Source organism: Eschrichtius robustus, chromosome 8 (genome assembly GCF_028021215.1).
Source record: "Eschrichtius robustus isolate mEscRob2 chromosome 8, mEscRob2.pri, whole genome shotgun sequence".
Lineage (NCBI taxonomy): Eukaryota > Metazoa > Chordata > Mammalia > Artiodactyla > Eschrichtiidae > Eschrichtius > Eschrichtius robustus.
The window spans coordinates 55,261,843-55,280,762 of NC_090831.1; the positions used below are offsets into that span (position 1 = coordinate 55,261,843).

An 18,920-nucleotide genomic window follows, 5' to 3' on the forward strand; every position below is an offset into this window, starting at 1 on the left:
AAGCGCCATCGGTGCTGGCAAACCCCAATTTTTAGGCATTTAGCATATGATATAGGCAGCATTTCAAATTGGTAGTGTAAGGAAAGAGTCTATGGTAAGAGGTGTTGGGACAATTTTGGGGAGAAAAAGTAGAAAAGCCACCTTATACTGCACAAGGCAATCCAGGGCTAAACATTAAAGATACTATAAATTAATTTAAAGAAAATTCAGGATAATATTTTCATAACCACAGAGTACGAAAATGCTTCCTAAAAAGCCTTAACACACAAAATCCATGAAGAAAAAAAATCAGACATATTTAATATATATAAATGTAAAACAGAAGTCATTGTAAACAAAGTTAGCAGAATTATGGTGAACTTTGAAAAGAACTGGCAACACTAAAACAGACAAGGACATTATGGACAAATGGCTATTATTCAGCTATATAAAGAGCTCCTATAAATCAATAAAAAGTCTAACAAACCAATAGGAAAGTTGGCAAAGTGTAAAAATGGATAAAGGTTTCCTACACTTGTTTAAAATGAAGCATGTTTGAGTTAAATAGTTCATTCCATACAACAAATTCTTAGAATCATTTGATTTTTTTTTTTTTTTTTCCTGTGGGAGACTTCGAATCAAAAAGGCAAAGAGAGAGGTAAAGAAAATAGTGAGAGATGTGAAAAAAACCATAGTTCTGAGTATGTACTTTGTATGTGTGTCTATACACATAGAAAACTGGAAGAAAATATACCAATATGTTTCCAGTTGTTATCTCTAGGCAATATAACTGAGCATAGTTTTTATTTTCTTCGTATGGTTCTGTATTTTTAAGTTCTCTAAAATGAACATATATATCTTATGTTATCAAAAATGAATCTCCTCTCTCTCTATATATACATATATATAACATATACTTAATATATATATATATATATAATACATAATACATATAATTTTTTAAAATACAGAACCATATGAAGAAAATATAAACTACACACACATACCCCCACCCATAGATAGACAGACAGACAGACAGTTAGATAACCAAACACACAGATAACTAAAATCTTGGGAAAGAATCAGGGGCTGCTACATACACTAAGCGTTCTTTTCCTTACGGCATCACATGGCCAGGAAGGAAGGCAAGAAAGAAGAGTTTTCAGGTTAACTAAAGTTATTAGGAGAGAAGATGAGAGTACTATACTCTAAGGGTAAATGAGAATTCTGCAGGAAAGGATGCACACATACACAGATGTGAAGGAGAGGAGGCACTTGGCATTGACTCACCGGTTTACTTCAGCCCATCCAAGGACAGGCATCTGATCATCATCAATGGGCACTGCCCTGTGGAACGCAGAGGTCACATTTCACATGCCAACAGGTCCTCACTACCCCTGCATTCCAAATAGGAACTGAGTTTGGGTGGTGAGCGTGGGTAATGGGGTGGTAACTACACATCGTTTAGCTTGACCTGCCAGGTGTGCTCGCCAACTCTTGTAACGCATTAGGCTTCCCGTGTTGCCCAGCTAGGAACATATGCAAAGGAAGCATCAGCTCAGCAGAAACTCTGAGTCTTTAGCACATGCTGGTGAATGTCACAATATATGAAACTAACAGAGACATCCATTGTTCCTTAGAAACAATTCTGAGGATGTGCGGGTAATACACACAGATGAAGAGAAAGAAGCTGCCACTTTCTTGCTAAAAGGAGACCCGTTTCTTTGCCGCATCATTTCTCCCTCAGGGTAAGGCGCTGACCACTGAGCTTTCTCATGATGCAGCAAGCTAAGTGAAGGCCAAGAAGGATGAGAAGTATTTGAGGGAGAGATCTTAGTCCTCCTTAGCATTTAAAACACAAAAAACAAACACACAAAAATCCTCCTACTCATTTTAGTAGGGAAGAGATAAATTATTCAATTAGTAATCCTGTGACAATAGGGAAAAATGATCCATACCTAACTCCAAAATAAATTCTAGCTTTGTACCAAGGTGCATACGAAAAAATGTGACTGTGAAAAGGCTCAGACAACAACAGAGGTAAAAATAAAACTGATCTCGGTTTCGGTAAGGCCTGCTAAAGCACAGAATCCCAGGAAATGCGTAAAAGGAAGGCCCGATGATTTAACAATATGAAAATGCAAAACTTCTGTACAATCTCTGTACTATATGAATATTAGTAAGTTCCAAAAGAACAACCATGTCATTGTCTCAAGAGAGGCTGCAAAGGAATCCAATAGGTAGATATTTCCTTGACAATAAACATCCAGAGTCAAAAGCCAACATATAATGTAATAGTGAAACATCAGAAACACCTTCTTTTGTAGATTTGCCAATGCAGTGAGGAAGGAGAACGGATAAACAGAATAGTAGGAAAGACAAAATATCATTATCTGCAGGCTATATATATCAACCAACTAATAGAAATGACTGATGAGGCAGTAAGGTAGCTGGTTACAAAACTAAAAATCAACAGCTCTCCTATATAGAAACAATATACCAGTAGAAAATTTTATGAAGGAAATAGTCCTTCTACAAAAGCAATGTGACCTTTTCTCAGGAAGATTCAATTCTCCCTAATTTAAAAAAAAGCTTTCAGCAGGATTTCAACCAAAATTTAAATGAAATGTGTTTAGAATCTGACAAAATGATTCTGCTGTTTATCCAGACATTAAAAACATGTAAAAGCAACAAAGAAAAACTAGATAAGGGCAATGAAATACTAGATACGAAAAAGTATAATAAAGTTTTCATACCTTACATAGTACAGAGCTGGAATCAGTAGGAGTAACAAGAAAGTAGAATAGAGGATGTGGAAATAGACCCAGTTAACATGGCTATCTGGCATATAATAAAGATGGCCCTTTAAATCAGTAAGGAAGAAATACATGGTGTTCAGATAAAAACACATCTTTTGGGGGAAAAATAAAAGTAACCTGAAACCTCTCGGCTCACTCTTTGTCATAAACGATAATAAATATATTCCAGATGTAGCATAGTTTTAAGCATAAAGCATGAAAGCATGCAGGCCCTGGAATGGCTGGTACCGCTCCTATTCTAAACCAATTTCCAATTTTATTCATAAAGCCTTTGTGACAAGATCAAATATTCACTTTCCCATACTCCCTGGTAGGTGGAGGTGACAAGGGACACACTTGTGATCAGTAAGACATCAGCTTAGGGATCTGGGGGGGGGAGCTTTGGATTCCTGATTCAGAGAGCCCCAAATCTCCTTCCCCACTCTTTCTTCCTACCGGGAATATAGACCCTCCTGCACTCATCGTGAGATCATGAGGCAGGAAGCAGCAGGGTGGTCACTGGCAGGAGAGAAAGATGGAAAAGCATGGGTCTGTAAGGGGATTACTGAGCTAGTCTGGACTCTGATGTGGGAGGGAGGCTTTCTGGAACTGTTCTTGGATATTCTCTTCATCTGTAGCCCAAATGAGTTCCAGTTGCTTCTAGTGAAGAGTTTTTAAATCTTGGAGAGAAAAACGCTTTCCTAAATATGTAAGAAACCCCAAATCCATAAAGGCAAACACTGATTAATCTAGGATAAAAACTTAAAAATTTTTCCAGAGTTATAAACAAATAAACAGACATGTACCATATATACATTTAAAAGATAAATGATAGAACAGGAAAAATATCCAACACATATATATAAGCCTAATCGCTTAATATGCACAGAACTCATTAAGCAAAAAACCATGTACAATTCAATGGAAAAGTGGGTCCTTTATGATTCAGCCTCGGAGGTTACTCAGCATCCCTTCTGCTGAACTATACCCTACCCTGTTAGCTGAAGCAGTCATAAGCCCACCCAGATCCAAGGACAGGGGACCTGAATCCCACCTGTGAGTCAGAAGAGCATCAGAGAAATTGCAGGCACAATTTAAAACTGCTACAAGCTGTAACTATTGAATTTAGCAATTCCCCTGTTAAGAGTTTATCCTACAAAAGCAAGCAAAGCTGTGTATACAAGATGCATGTAAAGGACGCTCATGCTAGCATTATCTGTAACAGTGGTTGTCGAATTTCAGCATGCTTCAGAATCACCTGGAGGGTTTGTTAAAACATAGATTTCTGGGTACCAGCCGGAGTTTCTAATTTAAGAGTTCTGGGGTGGGGCTGGAGAACTTGCATTTTTGAAAATTTCCTAGGTGACGTTGATTCTGCTGCTCTGAACAACAGATTTGGACTGCTGATTTATTACATTACTATCTCAAATTCTATTATTGTACTTATTTTCCCATTTCACAAAGAAAATCTGATCCAAATATATCGCAATGGAACAGGGAGAAATCCCCAGCCTTGTTACAACCTGGCCAACAGATGCTTAGTCACATTTTTGATGGGCATAAAACTCTTTGGGCAACTGAACCTTGAATTCTGATTTCTAACCTCAGCCCAGAATTGCTCAGTGAGACCAAGGTGGAATTTGAAAGAGGAGGGCGGAGAAGAATCATAGTTACTCTATTCCTCCACCTCCTCACAGAGGTATATGCACAGCTAATGCCACTTCCCATCCCTTCCTGCATACTCCAGGCTTTACAGGAGCCGCAAAGTCCATTCCTAACTTGATTTATCTATTCATTTATTTTTGCGTTGGGTCTTCACCACGGGCTTAGTTGCTCCGTGGCATGTGGGGATCTTCCCGGACCAGGGCTCGAACCCGTGTCCCCTGCATTGGCAGGAGGATTCTTAACCACTGTGCCACCGGGGAAGCCCTCTGTTCCTAACCTGACAGGTGTGGAATACTAGAAGGAGTAGCAAAGTAGTAACTTTCCTAGGTCACTAAGCATTACTATACTAGGAAGTCTCAGTGTTCCATATTAGCATTTTAAAATGGTTTTCTGCCATGAGTTTGGAGGGGCTTCTTTTTCTAATACTTCATCCTTCCTGCTGCCCTTATTTGGTTATATTATATCCCTATATGCTACACTAAAGCATGGAGTGGTCTCTGTGGAGGAACCGTGGGTTGAGCCTCAGATCATGTGAGTGATAGGCCATAATTATCTGCCCTGAAGTACTAACATAATAGTCACTTCCTTAACTCAAACCCTTCCTCTGCTCCCTTAATGATTTACAAAACCCTTGCTTCACCCCGATTTACTTTCCCAGCCTGCTCCACCTGGTTCTTCCTACAGGAACTCTCCATCCCAGTCATTTAGAGCTAGCTGGGGTTTCTCCAAATATGCCCCCTGCATTCCACCTTTACTCTTATATAAATGCTATTTCCTCTCCCTGAAAGTTCTTCCCCACCCCATCGCTTCCCCATGAATTCCAAGCCACACTTGACACACAGCACATCACTTCCTCCAGGAGGGTCTAGTGGCGTCAGGAAGGATGCTGTACTCCTCTGGAATCACACGGCACCATTCACGCTGGTCCCACACTACCATTATTTGTGGTGTCTCTTGTCTCCTGTAATAGTGTAAGTTCCTCAAGGACAGAGACCATGTCCAGCTCACCCGAGTAGTGCAATCTGCTCAGAGCAATGCTTTGTAGGAGCCCAGCATCACGGGAAACTTGAAGAAGGTGCCCTCCAGACACTCATGGAAAAATGCAAATGTCCTTTCAAAATGAATGACTGGATGTCCTTACAAAATGAATGAGTGGAATTCAAACTTGTCATATGAATTGCGAAACAGAACCATAGCAGAGTTCTAACAGCATGTTTAACTAAATGCAAGTAAAGCAAATGTTTCTTACTTTCAGCTGTAGTCGCACCCGGGCCAAAAAGAATTTCCAACAATTTTCTCTGGAGTCCACCATGCCCAGACCATGAACTTCATTACGAATTCCGGAAATTATCTTGTCTACATCTTCATCACTGAACAGATCAGGGATTTCCCCTGCCCCCAAAGGAATGAGTAGAATTATTAAAAGACTGCCACAATTTAAATTTTAGACGTGACTTGAAATGCTTTATAATACAAAGTTCACCTTTAATGATAAAGAGTTTGAAACAGAAACGCAATTTTTCTTTTTGCATTTACAAGACACACAGCACACTGAGGACAAGCTATGACGAATCCACCCACTAAACTCGCACATGTAGGAATAACATTTGCTTCACGGAAGGCCTCTCCAAGGCATCTCACATCCGCAGGCAGACTAAGAAAGAATATACTTCAAATTTGTTAGGTTTATGGGTTTCTCCCCAAAGAATGCCCCAGCAAACATCTCAAAGACAAATTATCTCTATTTAAAGTTCAGTGAAACTACAGATCATTTGTCTTTGGGGAAGATCTTTCATGAAATGTGTTGATTTAATCACCTGATGCCAGCAAGTCATTAATCAGCACGAGAAAGCTCTCATCTAGAACCTGTGCATCTGTCAGCAGGAACGCAGTGGGCATGTTCTTGGCTCCGGTTCTGATGTACAAATTGGCAAGATCTACCTGTAAGGAAAGGAGGCCATTATTCATGCTGTATTAAAATGCTGGTGTGACGTTGGGAGTGTGTGTGCGAGGGCTAGGGAGAATTGAGGCGCTACAATGGGAGGGCTGTGTGCTGCCCTTTCCCCTGTTTACATATCCTTTCCTCACAGTGACCATCTTCTTACGGGGGCAAACAGCATGATGTCACCTCCATTTCTGGCATATAATGATGAGTATCATGTTTGTGGCCTAATGGAGCCCAAGACGCAAATAGGCTCCTGAGAAACAACTCCCTTCTAATTCGAGTAAAAGTGAATGCAGTAACGCCACTGTCAAGCAACGCAGTAAAAAGAAGTTTCTGGCTCATTTCAACAGCTGTCTACTTCACTGGCTGGTGACTTACGTAGTTAGTTTTATTTAGTAATACTGAAAGCATGTGGTTTATTTTTTTTTTGCTTTAAAATAGCACTTGCCACAAACTCTAAGTACTATTTTGTAAGTACTGGTGTAATTCAAAAGCAAAATTTTAAGAACACGTCAGAGCTTCTTGACTGTGTTCCCATCATATTTTATTTTCATAATCTGATCCAAAGTGGAAGAAATCTCTTCGTGCTTGTAAAAAAAAGTATCTTTTCTTCCCCCCCTCCATCGTATGGGTCTATGAATACTGCTGATTATCAAGTATGGTCAATGCGAAAGAAAAAACATGTTTGTGTAAGCAAGTATTTAAAATATTTTCTGAGCCAGTTCTACAGGCTTATAGGCTTATATACCTGTAAATGTTGGTAGCAATTTGCTATTACTAATCTGACCATGGAGGAGAAACAGCCAACTAAATCCTGTAAAGAGCTTTCCCCCCTCTCCATGGATGACAGGAGCACTTATATCCTGGGGCAGAAGGGGCACGGGGATGCCCATCACCGTACTTACCCGAAGTTCTTGGATTCCAAAGCCTTCGGTCAGAGTGATCTGGAAGACCTCGAGGCTGCAAACGTGGGCTGCCAGGCGGGACAGGCTCTGCTTGCCACTGCCCCCCACTCCAATCAAGAGCGCGTAACCCCGAGGAGTCCGCAGGATCCGGCTGATGCGACACCTGGGGAGAGAAAGCGCGCCCCCTGCAGATGATATCCAACGAGCCCCGGGGCCATGTCTGTTTCATTTTTCACATATTTAGATACTAAATTCCAACTTTCATTTCAGACTTTCAGTCCCTGTTCCTCTGTTTTCCCATTAAACAAAGATGATGCCCGAGTCTGCCCCCGCATCGCTTGCCTAACAAACCGTCCTGGCTGATGACATCTGGACCCTCACTCCTGTATTACTCTCCACCAGAAGAGGACAGAAAATGAAGACAAGGCCTTTCATCAAAGCGTCACATTTTCCTGATAAGCAAGAAAGATCCCAACCTCACGTCAGCATCCACGTACAAGGACATCAAAGGGGGAATATTTTTGGGCCAGAAACCTTTGCTGTAGAATTACTGTGGAAAGAATGGATTTGTTCAAACCGACAAACACCTCACATGTGACTTACTTCATGCATTTTAAACACCTGCCTTTTTATATGATTCTTAACGTCCTTTGTACTAAAGCTTTCCCTGTGCCTCGAGCTGTCTAAAACATTTACTGAAACTGTTAGAAACCCAGAGTTAAATTTCTGGCAAGGTCAACTAATCCCTTGTTCTATATTACTGAAGAGATTCTGAATGCTTAAAGTTTTGATATTATTGCTATATCTTACAGTTAGGAATAAGTTGGCTTTAACATGATCAAAATATGCATTTGGTTGAAGAAATTTGCCATAATTATGTCATAAATATTAAGAAAAGTAACAAAACAAAATATAAGCATATGGAAACCCAAATGCAAAAAAAAAAAAAAAAAAACAACAAACAAAAAACCAAAAAACCACACTGTTGTATTTGCTCAGTTGCTTTCCTGAATGAACTTAAACTTCAAACCCTGAATGATCCACATAGATTTTTTTTTTTTTTTTTTAAAGAGCACTTTTTGAAAAAATGAAGTTGGGGTCACTTATACAAGGACCAACACATGTGAGCATTTCCTGAAAACCTTCAAAAGCTGAAAAGACAGGTTATTTTTCCAGGCTCAGCCATCTCGTTACATTTTACTTTACAGGACCACACAACAAAACCACCTTGGGAAAGCTGCGAGGCTACTCTAACACGAGTGACACCCCAAGTTACAAAGCAGGGTTGTCATTTCATTTTAATGTGTGCTTTGACGTCTGCACCTCACCAGAGTCTCTCAGTGGCAAAACTCCCTTTCTACAACACTCAAGGACACTCTCTGAAATCATCTCTGACGCTGAGTAAATCAGCTTCTAGCTCATAATCCCCGATCAAAGTAAAGGCTTTCCCTTTAGGTCACAGAGAACTCTGTGTTGAAGGGTTACAGGGGAAGACTCTTCAGCGCCAATGGGACATCTCTTCCACCCGAGCCACGACAGACCCAACCAGAAACAGTGTTACTAGTAACTCACTTATCACCGCGGTCAGAGATTCTAACTGAAGCTTCCTCGGTCTGTGTAATCAGAGGATTGCAACTGCCAAGGGATCGATAAAACAATCAACACCTCACATGCTTATAATAACTGATGATGGGGAGGCCTCCCAAGTTTTTCTTAGGCACTTGGGCTCAACATTTTAAGGGGGAACTCTTCTGAAAATTGAATTCTCCACATTTTGTGGGTCTGTTTGAGTCGCCTTCCTCACATACTTCCTTCTTTCTTGATTTATTTCATTATTTTAATCTTTGCCCAAATATCACTTGGTAGAAAAGCCAGTGTTATTCGTTGAATGGCCTCCCCCCAGATTCATATACTGAAGTCCTAACCTCCAGTACCTGAGGATATAATCTTATTTGGAAATAGGGTGATTGAAGAAGAAACTAGTTAGGATGAGGTCAGAGGGGAGTAGGGTGAACACCTTATCCAGTACGACTGGTGTCCTTATAAAAAAGGAGAAATTTGGATACAAACACACACAAAGGGAAAATGCCACGTGAAGATTGGAGTTAGGGTGTCACAAGCCAAGGAACTACCAGAAGCAAGGAAAGAATTCTGGAACAGATCCCCCCCCAGCACCTTCAGAAGGAGCACAGCCCTTCCAGCCCTTCAGACTTCTTGCCTCCAGAACTGTTGAGACAATAAATATCTGTTTTTCTAAACTGCCCAGTTTGTAGTGTTTTGTTAGAGCAGCTCTAGGAGACCAGTACAGCCACTGAGAAATGATGGTGACCAGGAGAACAGGACTGGAAGGAAAGATGCAATCGACTTCCCATATGGCAGCAGCAACGGCAAGCTGTTTAGACTATTCAACAAATCCTGTCATTCCCGTGCTAAAATCTGACCCAAAGTTTCTCACTGCAGTTAGAATGAAATAAACACCCCTTCCTCTGGTTAAAAGGAAACACGCTGTACACGTGAGGCCTGTGCCCACCTCCCCATCTTGTCATATACTGCTCTCCCCACTTCTCCAGGATGCTGCCACAATGACCCTCTTTCTGCTTTTGAACGTTCAGTCTTGAGGCCACATGAAATCTGCCCATACCTAGAATGTTCTTCCTCCAGATCTTTCCATGCCTAGCTCCTGCGTATCATTTTGATCTCACCTTAAAGGTCACCTCCTCACATAGATATCCAGTCCCTCTTTGGGAATCCACATGTTTATTTCTCAGAGTCAATCAGTTTTACTCCTCAGCAGGACACACCACTTTCTGCCATTTTTCTCACTTGCTTATTTGTTCATATCCTTATAGATGTCCCATCGCATCACTAAAACATAAGCTCGATTAGAGAAAGAACTGGACTGTCTTTGCTGCTGTCTCCCCAGTACCTCAGGCAATGTCTGACAGCAGGGGTGCCACAGACGGTCGCATAATCTGTGCACTGCACAAGATGCCCAGGCTAGGAGGTAAGAGCCTTGTCAGCCATGCTCTACACCAGGAGAGGGGCCTTTTTCTAATTTTCTGCCCAGAAAACATGGCCCTCCCTTCTTTTTTTTCTAATACGCGCATAAGTACTGAATAGGCTGGCAATGTTCCTCTTTAGCACTAAGTAGGCACTCAATAAACATTCTTAACGAAGGAAAATCAGTTTGAGTCCATCCTGTCTCTGCCACTTACGAACTTTAAGACTTTGAACAAGTCACTTACTTTCCTCTTTCTTAATATTCTTACCTAACAGAGGTACAGTAAAAGAAAATGAAATTATGGCTCTGATGGCACTTCAAAAAGTAGTGTACCTATGTAAGACATTATTAAGATTGTGACATAATTTATAGAGACACTTACTAGTTTTTTTTTTAAAGGATCCATGACACCTAAACCTATTATTATTTATTTATTCATTTATATAAAACTTATCTACTATTATACAAAGAATTACGTTTGATATTCTTGTATTTGCTGAATGTAAGCAATGAAAGCTCTTAGTGACCTTCTCTGAATCAGGCCCACACATTCATAGTTATACAAACTAAGAAGATTTGAATGACTTTTTGCAGAAGATAATTTTCTCATCTAACTCAGATTATCAATTACTTTTCTTTAGTGTAGAAGTCAATTTCCTTCCTACATATGTACATTCTTGAGGTCTTCCACAAGTTGCCTCTTGCTTATGACATGGTAAGTGGCTGCATTTACTGGTGTGTGACATATTTATGTCATTTAAGAGGGTTGTGGCTTACCTTTTGTTTTCCTTCTTGTGTTGTCAATCAAGTTTTTTTTTTTCTTTTTTTTTTCTTTTTTTGAGGTAACATTGGTTTTTAACATTATATAAGTTTCGTGGAGACACTTAGTTTTATACTCTATGGCAAACAAGAAGTAAGAACTGATAGTTCCAAGTATTCAATAGATCACACTGAACAACAACAACAACAACAACAATCGTGGACACCCAGCCATTTTTACTTTGTGGAAAAGCATCACAGCCAGTCAACTCACACATGTTGCATGGCGTCTTCAAATAAAACAAGGTGCATGGCGGCATTGAGTTCGTTGTAGTTATCTAAGGCTTCTGTCAGAAATGTCCTCAGCACTTCCCAGTCCCTCGCCGGCAGGTAACACGGGTCTTTGCTGCCAGTAGCGAAATGGCAGTAGATGAGGGGCTGTTGAAGCAGCACATAGCTGTCTACACCCTGCAGGAGGAGGAAGAGAAAGACACGATCATGTCAATCTCCAGAAATGATGCATCTGGAGGCAGAGTGGCCTATGCAGGGAAAAGCTTGCAAATCAAACCATGAGTAGCTGTGTATGATGCTCCCCAGTACAGACCAACTGCATCCTGGGATCACAGCTGTTTCAGCCAGGTAAGCGTACGCACAATTCATTCACATCCTTATCCCATTTCTGCCCCAATGCCAATTTGTGCCAGAGCAGATAGTGACCTCTGGCATTCATTTACTTACTTCAAAATATTTACTAGCAGTTTCCAGCATGTTTTTATGAAACAAATTACGATCCTTTGTGTCTATCAGTTTGTCTCCATAAACACGAGAAGATTCATGAAGCCACAGGCGTATTAAATCATTTGGATCCTTTAAACACTCAGGAGAAGCAAAGAAAATCCCCTACAAGGCAAGAGTGATAAATATTAAAACTTCAGAAGGTGGTGACATTCCAAGATAATATTTTCTTTTAACGTTTTCTTTAACTGTGTACTGAATTTAGCAATACACTGAGTTACAAGAAGTATTACAAATAGTAGTACATACATATTAGCAGTTGTACTCTCTGATAAGCAACATTTAAAAAATTAACTGTCATTTATACCCATTTTTAGGAATGCAGCTAAGACTGTACTTCAAGGGTCAGCCTAGGAACTAAATACCAGATTTTAGAACTTGTACCTGCTGTCTTCAGTGAATTAAGTTTCCAAAACCAGAGTACAAACAGCAAACATGAAAGTCACAGGATGATAATACTTTTTTACTCTAAAATCCTGTGATATCATTTAATCTAACCCGTTCATTTCACAGAGGAAACATATGAGACCCAAAGTCCACTGCCTGAATTCACCCTTCATGGGTAGTCAAAGCATTTTTATTCCCCCCTTCCCTCAACATCTTGGATTCATACAGACCCAGTCCTCATGGAGAGAGTCACTATGCTCTGGGCTTATGGGACAACACCAAGGGCGTCATAGAGACTTAGCTGCAAAAGGCTAAACAACTGGTTGGTATCAGGTGTAGCTGAAAGACTGGGTATGAAGTGTGAGCAGACGGGCCTCCCACCCCATGGTCTCCCTTCCCTCCTAACGTCAAAAATCTGCTTTTAAACACCACTTTATTGAGCACAGCCTTCCAGGCAGGTGCTAGAAATATCGAGATGAAAAGGAATGGTCCACGTTCTGAGGAAACTTTTGCCTAATGCGGTGTGAGTTTTGAAGCAGTTGTGGAGTGATTCAGAAAGGAGGGTTGTAAAAGTATAAAGAAACAAAAATCACCAAATATAAAGAAGTCTCCTGAAGTTTTCATAATTAACCAGCTTACTACTTCTGTCACAAAAGAACTTTGAGCCATAAATAACTCTTCAACTGCTTTTACTCTACCAAGTAGGCCACATAAGTTGGATATCTTCAGAATTCCAAAGTTTTGAATTCCTTCTTTGGAACTTCCTTTCTAAATCACATACATACACACTGTCCTTTTACCAGATAAGCAAGTTAAGTGTCAATGCCAAACCAAAATAATCTAGGAATTTAAGACATTATAATTTCCCTTGATGCATGTTTAAAAACTGTATCACATACATATTAAAGAATGACAAATTATCCCTCTTACTAGCACAGAAAGAAACACTCAAATATTTATATGGAATAAATGAAATAGGGAACTAAGATTTCTACCTTAGCTTCTGTTGCTAAGTCTCTAGCTACGTAAGAGGAGTCACTACTCTCACTGACAAAATGGGACTAATAAACCTGCCATACTAACTTCATAGAGAAGTTTATGGTGGAAAATGAAAGAATACATGCTCAAGTACGTAGCATAGTTTTCGACTAAGTTCTATGAATGAACGCCATTAATATTACTATAATCAGTGTTCCACTCAAGACACATAACACAGAGCCATTGAGGTACCTGGAAGACGTTTGACAGGTCTCTCAGATTAAAAAGGTAGTGGAATTTAATGGCTGTGGGTAAAAAGGTGTGTGTCATCGTCTGATGGAATGCGATTGTTGCCTGTATCAAAGTGGGGCCACTCCTGAGAACTGACGGACCAAATGCTTGCTGCTGGAAATGGAAATTCAGGATTTGGCTGTAGATGGTGTTTAGTGCATCCATGGACGGAAAGTTGAATGCAAACACTGTGAAATGTCTCTGAAAAGAAAAACAAATATAAGAGTTGCATAAAATAGAAAATGTAATGGTACCAGTAGATTACAAAAAAAGGGGGGGACCTTATTTTTTCAACTCTTCCTGTATCCATGCCCACTGCCATGTAACTTGGTAGTTCCTTCCACTGTGACTCTCAGACTTCCCATAAGACTTGATCAAGGCAACAGAAGGAGGTAGTAGTAACAGGGTACCAGTCACTGTCAGATGCTTGTGTGTTTCCACTTGCTGTCTTAAGGCTCTACCTCTGCAATGAATTCTACATGCCTGCCAAAGGATGAGAGACACATGACACAGAGCCACGTTGTCCCAATCACAATCACTCTAGCCAAAACCACCCTGAGTAGCTGACAGTTAACTCCCCAACATGTGAACAAGTCCAGCCAAGATCAGCAGAGTCACCCAGCTGAGCTTCAAGTGACCGCTCATAAACTAGTAAACAACACTGACTGTTGTATGCTGTTGTTGTATGTACGGTGGTGGTGGTGATGATTATTTGAAAGCTTACGTGCACTCAGAAAACCTGAACGTAAATATTTACTGTAGCTTTACTCATAATTGCCAAAATGTGGAAACAACCAAGGCATCCTTAAGTAAGTAAATGGATAAACAAACTATGGTACACCCAGACAATGAGTATTATTCAGTGATAAAAAGAAATGAGCTATCAAGACATGAAAAAGACATGGAGGAACCTTAAATGCATATTTAGGCTAAGTGAAAAGAAGCCAGTCTGACAGGCGTAGAGAATGGACTTGAGGATACGGGGAGGGGGAAGGGTAAGCTGGGACTAAATGAGAGTAGCACTGACATAGATGCACTACCGAATGTAAAACAGATAGCTAGTGGGAAGCAGCCGCATAGCACAGGGAGATCAGCTCGGTGCTTTGTGACCACCTAGAGGGGTGGGATGGGGAGGGTTGGAGGGAGATGCAAGACGGAAGAGATATGGGGATATATGTATACGTATGGCTGATGCACTTTGTTATACAGCAGAAACTAACACACCATTGTAAAGCAATTATACGCCAATAAAGATGTTAAATTAAAAAAAAGAAAGAAAGAAAGAAAGAAGCCAGTCTGAAGAGGCTACATACTATATGATTCTAACTATACAACCCTCTGGAAAAGGCAACACTATAGAGACAGGAAAAGGATCAATGGTTGCCAGGGATTCGGCGGTGAGGGGGTCGGGGGGGAGGGCTGAACAGGTGGAGTACAGGAGATTTTTAGGGCAGTAAAACTACTCCATGTGATACTTTAATGACAGATACCTGTAATTATACATTTGCCAAAACCCACAGAATGTGTAACACGAAAAATGAACCCTAATGTAAACTTTAGAATTCAGTTAATAGTAACTTGTCAATATTGGCTCATCAGTTGTTAACAGACGCAGCACACTAATGCAAGGTGTTTATAAATGAGTCACGGGGAGTATATGGGAACTCTGTACTTTCAGCTCATTTTTCTGTAAACCTAAAACTGCCCTAAAAAGTCTATTAATTAAAATAAGCTTCCGTGCTTCACCAAATGTCCAGTAGAACCATACATCCTAATCTTTACCCAAAAGCACTAAGAATCAAGATCTACAACGTGTGAGTATGACATTGAGGGGCTCTTTGGAGGAGAGCAGTATTCAACACCCTACCTGTAGTCTAGGATTGATAGTGAAACTGCCCACCATCGGATTCATGCAGGCAACATACTGACAGCTGTGGATTTCTTTAAGCATCACTTTCTGTCTATCATACCTGCAAGATAGAAAACAGAACCTTGAGTCCCAAAGCACAAAATGACAACAAAACCCACCAATCCATAAAGGACTTCACAAATTGTTTCTTTCGATCTTTATAATCGCTCTTTGACAATGAGCTTGTTAGTCTACCTGAGAGACATAAAAACTAAAGCTCAGAAAACTGAAGACTACACGGCTCCTTTGATGCCAGAATCAACATATGGAGCCGAATCAATAGGTACTATTACTGCTTATTGATTCTCATGTGACCCTGGTTAGAAACACCCACAGCAAGACTGGGGGGATTGCAGACTGCAATGCCCAGATATTACCGGATAGTTACATCCCACAGAAAATGTCAAGCTTCTCCTAAGTAATTGAGTGTGAGTTAATGCATTAAGGAGCTTAATGCTTAAACTAGACAGTTTACGTTTCTAAGATACTTTTCAATCCACTTCTTCCAAAGATTCAAAGCAAACCTATTCCATTTAAGATGAGCAACAGGGGATGCAAAGTGAAACCCAAAAAGTATCATAGAAAATGCTCCTCAGAAGAGGAAGAAACTGGGGTAATTCCATTTTTTTAAAAAAAAAAAACCATCTTTATTGGAGTATAACTGTTTTACAATGGTGTGTTAGTTTCTGCTTTATAACAAAGTGAATCAGCTATACATATGCATATATCCCCATATCTCCTCCCTCTTCTCTTGCGTCTCCCTCCCACCCTCCCTATCCCACCCCGCTAATTCCATTTTTAAATGTTGATCCATAGTCATAATAAGTAGATTTTGGTAGAAAATACAATACAGAGAATCGCTTACCAGTGACCATAATCAATATGCTGTCGAATCAGAGTGTGGGGCTGAACAGTGCCATATAAGTCCACTGCAGGCATACTCATGTCGTCGATAAAATAAACCAATTTTTTATTTCCTCCTGGACCATAGTTACGACCAGCTTTTTTCTCTAGAGGTTTCTCAAGAATTCCTGAAACCAATGTATAATTCTGTCCACCAAATAAAATGTAACCTTCTGTTTATATACAATAAAATATCAATATATTTATATATAAATATAAAATAGAACCTTAGTCCTTTTTTCTTGTTTTTCCTCATCCTCTCCCCATTTCACCCACTCTGTGGCTTCAAGTACCATCTCTCTGCAGGTTAATCCCAGAAACATGTCTCTGTTCACCACCTTCTATGTCACACTCTCCTCGAGCTCACCCTGACTCTCCTTTCCTAGAGAGTCAATATCTGCAGCGTGATGTCACACTGGCCATCACATCTGAGACCACACCATTGCTGACCTTTGCACCTTCCTTCCCTGTACCTACTGTAAAACACGAACCACTGCCGGTCCACCCAGAACCTGGTGAATCAGTCCTTCTTTATCAAAACAGAGTCTAGGGACGGCTCAAGAATTTCTCACACCTCTCTTCTTGGGCCATAGGGTGCAGAAGTACAAGAAGATACTGTATGTAGACGTTATCCTGCGTATACATCAAATTACATTTCTTCACATGCCTATCTGACTTTGTGTCGGTATGTTTAAGAGAAAATCATGAGTATAGAAAATCTTGAACAGTGTGGATCTGAGATGTAGCATCTAATTACTTGCCTCTTCTCTAAATGGGCTATAAATAGCTTGAGGACGAGGAACTATATCACGCTCATCTCTGTATTCCTGATGACAACCACAACAAATAAGTAACTGTTAAATGAACAAAGGAATGAATGAATGAATGAATAAAGAAATATACAATGAATAAATTAACAAACCCCTCTTCCAAGCAGCATATCTGCATCTCCAAATGCTTGCTGGACATCAGTTCCTATTAGCCATTGGCACCTGGACGTTTGGCCAACACCAAATACGCCTGTTCCCAAACTCAATTTAACAAGCCTCTTCCCCACTCACAACCCATCTCTTCTTTTTAGCCTTCTGTGTTCCTGTTTATAGGATTAACATCTCCCAGTCAGCCAGATGCAAAGCCTGAATTTAGTCTTTCCCTCCTGGTCCCTGATCGGCGCAACCACAGCCTGTACATGTCTCTTCCTTTTTGCCTTTCCCTCTACAACTCTAGTCCAGGGCACCATTTCATTTGGCTAGCACACTGCTCAAGGGGACTGGTCTCCCCACCACAGACTTCTCCTCCCAAAGCAGAGCTTGCATCTTGTCAGTTCCTTGCTCCCCATCAATGGCTCACCATTTCCTACCATATGAAATACGTTCTCTTCCACTTGCATCTCAGCTCTCTCTACAGTCACAGTGACCAACCATCCCAGGTTGCCTGGGACGATCCCAGGTTTAGCACTACAAGTCCCATATCTTGCCAGTCTTTGGCAAAGTAGACAACTGGTCACTCCATCTATAATATAACTCCAACCCGCCACTCCAGCCTTTGCCCTATCTTCTGCCTGACCACTATGCTTCAGTCAACTTAGAGATTCAATTAATTGAATGTGTCCCACAATTTCCTCTCTTTCATGTCTTTGCTTAAGCTGATTCTTCTATCCTAAGTCCCCTTTTTGCCTGCATACCACCCCATCTCAAAGGTCTGAAACCCTTTCTTTAGAGTACACTAGCTCTTTCTATTCCTAATGTTAATAGGCAATGTCTAACTCTATTCATGCCTGTATCCCTTCCAAGAATTAGCCAGCTGAACTTTGTTCAACTACTGAATTGCAGCCCTAGTCTTCCATTTACAAGCGATAAAGTGATCCCTTCTTCTGTGTCTGCAAATGAAAAACATGTATTGTACACAGTGTCTGGAGAGAAAGTAGATAAATCATACACATTTGCTAAAGAAATGAATGAAAAACTTCTGAGTCAGCTTTTTAACTGTTCCAGTCACAACGATGAAGAAGACAAACTTGATTAAGAAAGAGATTACAGAAAAATCGTTCTTGGCTGAGTTGATGTCCGTGATAAGAAAATATGTTATTAATCTTTACTGATAGAGCTGAGAAAACAGCAACAACGCACACAACAAGAAAACACCTTCAGGGTAACAGGTTTCCTACAGTAGTGGACAGAAGGGAGTTCTGCTGCCCCCATACAGCACAGCCCCATTGCTGTGCTGGCCAGAGTGACAGAGTTACCACTATCAGCTCTTTATATCGATATCAGTGCTTCTCTACTTCTCACATCTACTTCATGTGCCCTTCCAAACTCAGAATGCCCAAAATCTATGTGGTTCCTTTGATTACGCTGACACATGTATTCAACAGTTAAAAATTATTCTCATAGCTCTTCTAAGATTTAACTAACCACCTGTGGCCTGTCATTTCATCAATACAATTTGAATGAATTCCCCCCTAAATCAATCCCTTACTTGAAAAGGTAACCAGTGCACTCTTCCTGGAGTATATTCTTTTGTTGCTAGGGCTCTGTGAAATTGATTAAAGCTAACCAAACGGTTTAGAGGCAAAGCAATGAACACTGTTGATGTAAATTCTTGC

At 40.4% G+C, this 18,920-nt stretch overlaps 1 protein-coding gene across 1 annotated transcript in view; it reads right to left on the reverse strand.

Annotated features, from left to right (window-relative positions):
* DNAH11 (dynein axonemal heavy chain 11) overlaps nucleotides 1-18,920 on the reverse strand; it is a 324,223-nt gene that overhangs the window by 127,714 nt on the left and 177,589 nt on the right. The window contains exons 47-54 of the mRNA XM_068550514.1: nucleotides 16,278-16,443; nucleotides 15,371-15,473; nucleotides 13,465-13,704; nucleotides 11,791-11,952; nucleotides 11,327-11,520; nucleotides 7,293-7,455; nucleotides 6,260-6,383; nucleotides 5,692-5,834 (exon numbers count right to left, since the gene is read on the reverse strand). Of these exons, the coding sequence (XP_068406615.1) occupies nucleotides 5,692-5,834; nucleotides 6,260-6,383; nucleotides 7,293-7,455; nucleotides 11,327-11,520; nucleotides 11,791-11,952; nucleotides 13,465-13,704; nucleotides 15,371-15,473; nucleotides 16,278-16,443 (1,295 nt within the window). The remainder of the gene's footprint in view (nucleotides 1-5,691; nucleotides 5,835-6,259; nucleotides 6,384-7,292; nucleotides 7,456-11,326; nucleotides 11,521-11,790; nucleotides 11,953-13,464; nucleotides 13,705-15,370; nucleotides 15,474-16,277; nucleotides 16,444-18,920) is intronic.